The sequence below is a fragment of the Gossypium arboreum genome, chromosome 11, assembly GCF_025698485.1.
Source record: "Gossypium arboreum isolate Shixiya-1 chromosome 11, ASM2569848v2, whole genome shotgun sequence".
NCBI classification, from domain to species: domain Eukaryota; kingdom Viridiplantae; phylum Streptophyta; class Magnoliopsida; order Malvales; family Malvaceae; genus Gossypium; species Gossypium arboreum.
The window spans coordinates 41,830,870-41,840,752 of NC_069080.1; the positions used below are offsets into that span (position 1 = coordinate 41,830,870).

General features: G+C 37.3%; 1 protein-coding gene across 1 annotated transcript; it reads left to right on the top strand.

The window, feature by feature from the left end:
- Positions 1 to 3,940: 3,940 nt before the first annotated feature.
- Positions 3,941 to 4,825, top strand: LOC128283863 (uncharacterized). The gene is made up of 4 exons (XM_053021280.1): positions 3,941 to 4,012; positions 4,088 to 4,405; positions 4,454 to 4,516; positions 4,631 to 4,825. The coding sequence occupies exons 1-4, from the start codon at positions 3,941 to 3,943 to the stop codon at positions 4,823 to 4,825; spliced, it is 648 nt and encodes a 215-aa protein (XP_052877240.1).
- Positions 4,826 to 9,883: the final 5,058 nt, after the last annotated feature.

Consider the following 9,883-nt stretch of genomic DNA (forward strand, 5'->3'; position numbering starts at 1 on the left):
GGATGGGCATAAGCCTGATTCTGTATCTGATTGTCTAAAATATTTCTGTATGTTTGCTTGTATAATTCTGTTGGGTTACACACTGAGTTTACGTAAACTTAAATTTGTTTTTCTGTTCTGTCAGGTAATCCACAGACTTAGGCGGATTGGTGCGGCGGAGATACAGCAATGATCACTATATCGTAAAACAGTTAAAATTAGTTCTTTTAGTTTATTTTAAAATTTGGACTTATTTAAGAGTTGTAATTTTTTTGTAGACTCTCTGGACTGTTTGGTTTTTAAATGTTTATGTTTGGATTGTTTGTCAATTTGATTGCTTTGGTAAAAGTGTTTTATTAAAATGACGATTTTTATGCAAACAACGATTTTTCTAAAAAAACGACTGCGTTTTCAAACTATAACGATTAAGGCTTCCGCTATAATAAGTTTTGGTAAAGAAATTGGTTAATTTGTGGTTTTTAGTGTATTTCAAATATTGATGTTTTACCAAGTCAAGACGATTTACAAAACCCATTTCTTATGACATCACCGAATTCGGCCATAATGTCTAGGCCGAGTTTGGGGTGTTACATTTAGTGGTATCAGAGCTAGGTTATAAAACTTGGCTATGAATTTTGGGTTCCAATTTTTTTTTTAAAAGTATGGGATTTAAAATGATTTGAATAATTGAGAAAGTATGTGGTACATCAAGTTTCCAGCACCGATCCTGTAAGTACTTCTGAAACTTAGTTAGAACAGTTCTGAAACACTGTAGTTAGTACTTTCTGATACTGTACTGAAATAGTTAGAGACTAAAACCTCTGAATACACTTTTGAACTTTTGATAAATTGTGCATGAAATACCTGTTAATAAATACTGAAACTAATGCATGAAACTGATGCATAAAACTTTTAATGTAGATAAAACTCAAATTACATAATAAGCGTTAGTAGACCTCACGGACGTGGTACTTGTGGACATAGAAGAGGCCGTAGAGGGCTCAAGCTGAATCTTCCTCTCTAGGCAGTATCCCAAATCTAGATACGAGTGAGACACGAATTTCGCCTGCTATTGAGACTGGGTCTCAGAATCGCTCGGCTGAGGATGACGCATTGTCCCAAACCATACTGAAGATCTTGAAGAGGGTCGCTGGACCTCATTCTGGAGCTGGGGGTTAGTAACTGAACAACTCTGGTCTAACGGTGCTGAGTTGTTTAGGGGCGTCACTAGAGTCGCCTCTAATGTGGCTGAGTATTGGTTGAATGCCACCAAGAGGATCATGAATGATCTGGACTGCATTCCTCAGCAGAAACTGAAAGGTATAGTCTCTTTGCTTCACGATAAGGCATATCAGTGGTGGTTGATAGTTGAGGAGGGTACCTAGCCTGATCGTCTGAATTGGGATTTCTTTAAGACTACCTTCTACAGCAAGTATGTGGGAGCTAGTTATGTAAATGGTCAGAGGCATGAGTTCATGAACTTGACGTAAGGCGATAGATCTGTGGCCAAGTATGAGGCCGAGTTTCTGAGGCTGAGCCACTATGCTCGAGGCATGGTAGCGACTGAGTATGAGAGGTGCGTCTATTTTGAGGATGGCTTAAGGGATAATTTGAGGGTACTGATAGCTCCACAGAGGGAGCAAGAGTTTACGGTTCTATTTCAAGGATGTTAAGCTCGTAGAGCGCCAGAACAAGGATCGAGAGAGGGGTAAAAACAAGAGGGATTTATAGCCCTCTAGTTCTGTTCCAAAGCATAAGAAAAATTCCAGATCTGATGGTTAGATAGATTGGGGGCTCCTGTTGCTCCAACTGGGTTGTAGCCATATGGTGATTGTGGTAGGCTCCATCCAAGTGAATGTTGGAGAAGGATTGAGGCCTATTTGAGGTGTGGATCTTTAGAGCATATTATTAGAGACTGTCTATAGCGGGTAGATCAGATGCATGCTCCGGGTTCTGTGCAGCCTCAGAGGGCAGTTCAGCAGCGACCTAGAGGCCGCAGAGTAGCTAGGGGTGGTAATGGTTCGGGTCGTGGACAGAGAATACCGGGCAGAGGTGCTAACTAGACAGAGGTGAGGCATCCTGCACTTATGCTGCTCGAGCCGAGAGGACAGAGATGGTCTGGACGTTATCACTAGTACGTTCTTAATTTTTGATGTACTTTATACTACTCTAGTAGACATAGGATCCACACACTCCTACGTAGCTAGCACTGTAACTGAAAACTTGGGGGTTTCTGCGGAGAGCACATCTAGTAAGGTTACTGTATTGAGTCCATTGGGGCAGTCTATTCAAGTTAGTAAACTCTATACGGATTTTCTGTTAGAGGTACAAGGTATTATTTTTCTGGCAAATCTGATAGAGCTTCCGTTTGGGGAGTTCGACTTAATTTTGGGAATGGATTGGTTGGTTAAACACCGAGTTAGTTTAGACTTTATGATTAAGAGGGTCGTTCTGAGGACTGAGGATGATAGGGAAGTGGTCATAATCAGCGAGCATTGAGACTATCTATCCAATGTGATCTTCGCTCTTGTGGCTGAGAAACTGGTTCGGAAAGGGTGTGAGGCATACTTGGCTTACGTCAGTATTTCTGGTTCTAGGGACTCTTCTATTGGGAATATCAGAACTGTAAGGGATTTTCCAAATGTTCTTCTTGAGGAGTTACCTGGTTTACCTCTGAATCGAGAGGTTGAGTTTGGGATTGAGCTTTTTCTGGGTATAGCTCCGGTGTCCATCGTTCCCTATCGTATGGTACCGAAAGAGCTTATTGATATTAAGGCTTAACTACAAGAGCTTTTGGACCATGATTTCATCCGTCTTAGTGTGTCTTCGTGGGGAGCACCAGTTCTATTTGTTAAAAAGAAATATGGGACCATGAAGATGTGCATCGATTATCGGCAACTAAATAAGTTGACCGTGAAGAATAAGTATCCGCTTCTGAGGATCGACGACCTGTTTGATCAGTTTCGAGGGGCTTCAGTGTTTTTTAAGATTGATCTTCGATTAGGGTATCATCAGTTGAGGGTTAAGGGTGCTGATATTCATAAGACTGCATTTAGGACTCGTTATGGATATTATGAGTTCCTAATTATACCTTTTGGTCTGATAAAAGGTTCGGCCGCATTTATGGATCTAATGAACCGAGTTTTTCAACCTTATTTGGATCAGTTTATCGTAGTCTTCATCAACGACATTCTGGTTTACTCTAAGATTGAGGATGAGCATGATAAGCATCTTAGAGTAGTGCTTCAAATCCTCCGTAAGAAATAAATCTATGCCAAGTTGAGTAAATGCGAATTTTGGTTGTAAGAGGTAACTTTTCTGGGGTACGTAGTTTTCTGCTAAGGGGATTCAAGTTGACCCTCGAAAGATTGAGGCTGTGCTTGGTTAAAAATAGCCTAAAAATGTATCTGAGATCTATAGCTTTCTCGGTTTAGCGGGATATTACCGGTGGTTTGTTGAGGGGTTCTATTTGATTGTAGCTCCATTGACTAAGCTTCTGCGTAAGGGTGTTCCGTTTGTCGGGACTGATACGCAACAATTGAGCTTTGAGAAGCTCAAGTTTGTTTTGACTCAGGCTCCTATTCTGATACAGTCTGAATCAGGTAAAGAGTTTGTAGTCTACAGTGATGCATCGCACGTCGGTTTAGGATGTGTGCTGATGCAAGAAGGTAAGGTGATGGCTTATGGGTCTTGATAGCTTAAGACACATGAGGGAAATTATTCGACGTATGATTTAGAGTTGGTTACGATAGTTTTTGCATTAAAAATCTGGAGGCATTACCTATATAGTAAGGGGTGTATTACCTATACCGATCACAAGAGCCTCAAGTATCTCCTTACTCAGAAAGAGTTGAACCTCAGACAACGGCGATAGATTGAGCTACTTAAAGATAATGACTGTAAGATAAAGTATCATCTTGGTAAGGCCAATGTGGTGGTCGATGCTCTAAGTTGTAGAGCGATGTCTGATTTAAGGGCGATGTTTGCTTGTCTTAGTTTGTTTGACGATGGGAGTTTGTTGGCTGAGTTGCAGGTTAAGCCGGCTTAGATTGATCAGATTCGAGATAAACATTTAGTGGATGAGACTTTGAGTGTGCGATTCTATCAGGGTGAGAGTGGTACTACTTTTGATTTTGGGTTAAATAATAATGGTGTGCTATGTTTTCAAGGACGGATCTATGTGCCAAATGATTCTGATTTGAGACAGTCGATTCTGAGGGAGGTGCATAGTAGCCCTTATGTTATGCATCCCGGTGGTACTGATTTTGTTACTCAATGTCTGACGTGTCAGCAAGTTAAGAATAAGTATCAGTTGCCTTCGGGTTTGTTGCAGCCAGTTAAGATTCCCTTATGGAAATATGAACGTGTGACGATAGGCTTCATTAATAAGTTACCTTTGACACCCACTAAGAAGGACTCTGTTTGGGTTATCGTGGATTGATTGACCAAGTCTGCTCACTTTATTCCGGTTCAGACGGACTATTCTCTACAAAAGCTAGCGAAGCTCTACATTTCAGAGATTATGAAACTGTATGGGGTACCTGTTTCGATCATTTCTGATAGAGATCCTCGCTTCACATCTCGATTTTGGAAAAAGTTGCATGAGGCTTTGGGTTCAAGGTTGGACTTCATTACTGTGTTCCACCCTTAGACAGATGGTCAATCGGAAAGGGTGATTCAGATACTGAAGGACATGCTTCGGAGTTGCGTGATTAATTTTCGAGGTAGTGAGAAGGATTATCTGCAGTTAGCAGAGTTTGCCTACAATAACAACTTCCAGTCTAATATTCAGATGGCACCTTACGAGGCATTATATGGTTGTAAATGTCGTACTTCGCTGTATTAGACTGAGTTGGGTGAACTTTGGGTCCTGAATTGGTTTTTGAGACCGAAGACAAGGTTAGGCTAATTCAGGATCGACTGAAAGTTGTTTCTAATCGGCAGAAGTCTTATGTGGATCTGAAGAGGCATGATATTGAGTACTCTGTGAGAGACTTTTTCTTTCTTAAGGTTTCACCATGGAAGAAAGTTCTGAGATTTGGCCGTAAGCGCAAGTTGATCCTTAGGTTCATTGGGTCGTATCGGATTCTGAAGTGTGTAGGATCGGTTGCTTATCAGTTGGAGCTACCTCTAGAGTTAGATTGTATCCAAAATGTGTTTCACGTCTCGATATTGAGGTGATACCGGTCAGATCCATCTCACGTAGTCTCTATTGAGGAGATCGACGTTAGACCAGACTTGACTTTCAAGGACAAGCCGGTTCAAATTCTGGATCACAATGTTAAGATTCTGAGGAGGAAGCCTATTCCGTTAGTGAAGGTTTTTTGGTGGAATCATGGTACTGAGAAGGCCACGTGGGAACCTGAGGATTCGATACGTCAGCAGTATCCTCACCTGTTCTGATCAGGTAAATTTCGAGGTCGAAATTTCTTTTAGGGGGTAGAGTTGTAACGCCCAAATCTTTTTATGTCTAATTTTGTATAGTTTTGACACAAATAGTATCTGCTTCAGTGGTTAAGTGTTCTAGGTGTGTGTGTGAGGTCCCAAGTTTAAGCTTTGCCTTTGGCAAATTTTGATTGTTTTTTTTAAATCCAAGCCTTATCCCTGTTCAGTGGTTTTTTTTTAATTTTCTGTAAATTTGTATCAGAATGAGACTACTGGTTCAAGTGGTAAGGGATTTGGTGTGTTGGAGATCTTGTGTTTGAATCCTCGCACAAGGGTAAGAGTTATTTTCTTTTTGCTTGGTTATCTGAAAGAGTTTCAGTGGAATCTGAATTCTGAGGAAGTTGAGTTTGAGATGTTACTGTAGGATTGATATATTGTTGTTATCAGATATTATTATTATTTTTTTTTGGAATTTTTGGTTTATTCTCCCTCTCAAAGAAATTTTGTCAGCAATTGTACTTTCTCTTATTGTTACCTTTCTTTTCTATTCAAACTAATGTCGTTCTCTGCATTGGGTCCTGTGTCTTTCACTCGCGTGGTGTTTGGTAAGTGCTTCGGAAGTTTTGTGCAATTATTGGATGTTTCAGTTATGTTAATGATGTGTATCTTATTGCTTAGAAGTAGATCAAAGGGCTAGGGGCTTCTCATCGGTACTGTAGTTAGCGAAATCACCGTATTTGTTTTACAGTAAGGAATTCGGTTGTTTATTGGATTGAGGGGAGACTTGTTTTTAGTTTTAGTTTTGATTTAAACGACTAATTCGGTGGTTTTTTTGGTCAATTTTTAGGTGTCGGGTGGCTCGGGAGTGTTTTCGCAACGAAATCGTAATAGGTGTGTACTCGAAACGTAAAAAAACGAATGTCGATAAAAGCTAAAAAACCATACTGTCGACGCCACACGAGCGTGTGATCACTTTTGTGATAGGCCATGTACGAGAACATGGCCGTGTGATTGACGTTAGAGTGGTCGTTCACAAGACACAGTCGTATGGTGGTTCGAGTGTGGTCATATGGGCCACTCGGGCAAGGCCGAGTTAGGTGTGTAGGCCATACGGGCGTGTGGGCCTACACGGGTATGACACACAAGCGTGTGGATTCTTGGGTCAGGTCGTATGGGCCACATGGGCAAGACCAATCTGGGCGTGTGGGCCCACACGGGCAAGCCACATGGGTATGTGGGCCTATAATTCTGAAATATTCCCTAGGGTCGTGCGTTCGACTGTGGACTTATTGTAGGGTCAATAAGGGCTAATTAAACCCCTATCTGTATGCTATGAAATTTTGTTAGACTGATCTGATTAGGATACTAATGTATGCCTGATTATACTGATATATGTGTATCTATTATTTGTATAAAACATGTTGAGCATGTTTAGTCTGATAAATTTGTATATGATATCTGCATCTATTTTGGGGTGGGTTTTATATATATGTGGAGGAAGTGTTCTGTATGGCGATCATCGCGTATATTCTGACAGCTTGGTTGCAATATATCTGATACGTGTTTTAACAACACAATGTGGTGTGTAGGGATGGGTGGGTGTTTTTAACTCCACATGGTATGATGGGATGGTCGAAGTTGGTGTGTGGAGGATGAAGGTAGGACTTTGCATATCTGAATCTACTATATGATCTGTACATCTGTTTTTGTAACTGTATCTGGGATGGGCATAAGCTCGATTCTATATTTGATTGTCTGAAATGTTTCTGTATGTTTGCTTGTTTAATTCTGCTGGGTTACACACTGAGTTTACGTAAACTCACATCTGTTTGTCTGTTCCGTTTGGTAATCCACAGACTTACACGGATCAGTGCGGCGGAGACACAGCGGTGACCACTATAACATAAAACAGTTAAACTTAGTTCTTTTCATTTATTTTAAATTTTGGACTTATTTGAGAGTTGTAATTTTTTTGTGGACTCTCTGGACTGTTTGGTTTTTAACTGTTTTTTTTTTTGGATTATTTGTCAATTTGATTGCTTTGGTATAATTGTTTTATTAAAACGATGGTTTTATGCAAACAACGTTTTTTCTAAAAACATGACTGCGTTTTCAAACTATAACGATTAAAGCTTTCGCTGTAATAAGTTTTGGTAAAGAAACTGGCTAATTTGTAGTTTTTAGTGTATTTCAAATATTGATATTTTACCAAGTCAACACGGTTTCCAAAACCCATTTCTTATGATATCACCAGATTCGGTCATAATATCTAGGCCGGGTTTGGGGTGTTATATGTAGTGCTAGCCAACAAATGGCCAAAATCACCCAACAAAAAAGATTGAGAATATTGCAACATAACCCCTCCTTATTTGAACTATTTATCATGTTTTTTAATTATTATTGCATCACTCACATTATTATTAAATTTGAAAATTAATTTTAAGATATATTAAACTACATATTTTATAAAATATTTTTAATTATTATTTTTTAAAATAAGTAGTTCAATATTGTTTTAAAATATAAAATATGTAATTAAACTTGGGAAATAAAAAGATGGAAAAAACAAGGAGGGTTATATTACAATATTCCCAAATTTTTTTGTTCGGTGATTGTGGCCATTTGTTGGCCGGCACCACACCCCCTTAACAATGATTTTTTTAATCAGATAAAGCGGTGCCAGCCATCAGTGTGCTAGCACCCAAAATTTTTTTAAAAAAAAATAGGGATATTGGCCATTTAATGTCCACAACCCCAAAAATTATTTTTTTAATTGAAAAAAATAGTGCTGCCAGCCATCAATTTTCTATAATCTAATTCTACTGTTCATTCCAAGTCATTTGGATGAATGTTTTTTAATCAAAATCATTTTTATAAATATTAAATTTTTTATTAGATGAGTAAGGATGTGGAGTTATGGGGACAATTTCTTTCTTTTTTCAATTAACAGCTATATTGGGGAAAGATTTCCATTTAAATAGAGTTGTCAGCTAACAACCTGCACTGATGTGACCCGTCCGTCCGTCATAAGCCCATCAATCTTTATTTATTTATTTATTCTTCATTTTCATTATATAATCACTAACATTTTCTTATTAATTCATCTTTCATTAATACATCAAAATTTTCAATTAAATTTTCATTTTTTCTATTTTCAAATATTATTTTTTCCTCATTTTTTATTGTTTTCAAATTTCTTTATTTAATTCGGATTTATTTTATTAAACCCCAATAATATATTTTGTATACTTTTTTTCCTTTTATTTACTATTTTCATTGGATTAAATGAAATCTTAAATTTTTAAAGCAAAAAATAATTGTAAAAGCAAACATATTTTTATTTATGTATTAGATTATATGGAATAATAAATTTATTTTTCTCATCATCTAAACAATTTTTCCTTCCACTAATCGTATTTTATACACATAATTAACGGATTAAATATTGTTTAACATAATAACATTTCAAATATTACAATAATAATAAAATTTCAATTGAAATCATCACATTATAGAGTTAATAATCTAGTAAATTATAGAGTTGATAATCTAGTAAAATCAATATTTTGCCATATTCCATCAACTTTTACTTGAATCAGGTCAATCAGGAACCTTACGATATTCATCTTTGGTTGCTCTTAGGGTACAACATTCTGCCGGCATTTCTCCCTCCTGAGAGCACTTCTCACATAGACGCTTCTACCTTGACAGCATAATCAATTTGCGGTCATGACCGCGTAACCACTGCTAACATGAACTCTTGATCGCGTAACCACTACTAACTAAAAGCCCATCTCCCTTTGTGTTAAATGGGGTATTTCGATAGGGGATGGACTATTAACCACGTAACCACTACCAACAAAAAACTTTTAACCGCGTAACTACTACCCTAAAAATGACATATTTTATGTGTCATTTATATATAATGGTCATGAGGAAACAATTTTTTTGTTAAAGAACATCATAATAATAATTTCTCTCCTTCCTTTAACATAACAATTTTTTTTTCTTTCAACATAAAAAAATTATTAAGACCTTTATTTGTGTTAAGTTGAGGCTAAAGGTATATATAGTTGGTGGTGCTGCTATATTTATGGTAAGAATCAGAGGGAAAATTTTTTAAGCCATTTTGGAAACATGTGAAGTGACGGCACAAAAAAATTCTAAAAATAATACTAATGCCACCACATCTCGTGTAGTCATTAGGGATAATTTTTTTTCCAGATATTAATGCTTCCATTAAAAAAGATGGCACCAAAATATAAAAATATATTTTATTTTTTTGTTTAATTATGAAAATACACGTAAAAATATAAAAATTTATATGAGTGCAGCTTTAAAAATGACGGCACCAAAAAGATATGTATTTTTTTCATCCTATATTTTTGTAATAATGAAATAATGATTCAACTATATTTTGGAATGAAGGGGCCGTGGGAGGTGAAGGCACCTATAGAAACTAAATCATTTTTCTAAATAATTTAATAATGAGATTATTTTCATAATTTTTTTAAATTTT

Coding starts and splice junctions, on each gene's coding strand:
- LOC128283863 (XM_053021280.1), top strand. CDS start 3,941: ATGTCTGATTTAAGGGCGATGTTTGCTTGTCTTAGTTTGTTTGACGAT. Junction 4,013..4,087: donor GTTTGTTGGCTGAGTTGCAG/GTTAAGCCGGCT, acceptor CGATTCTATCAG/GGTGAGAGTGGTACTACTTT. Junction 4,406..4,453: donor CTAAGAAGGACTCTGTTTGG/GTTATCGTGGAT, acceptor ATTCCGGTTCAG/ACGGACTATTCTCTACAAAA.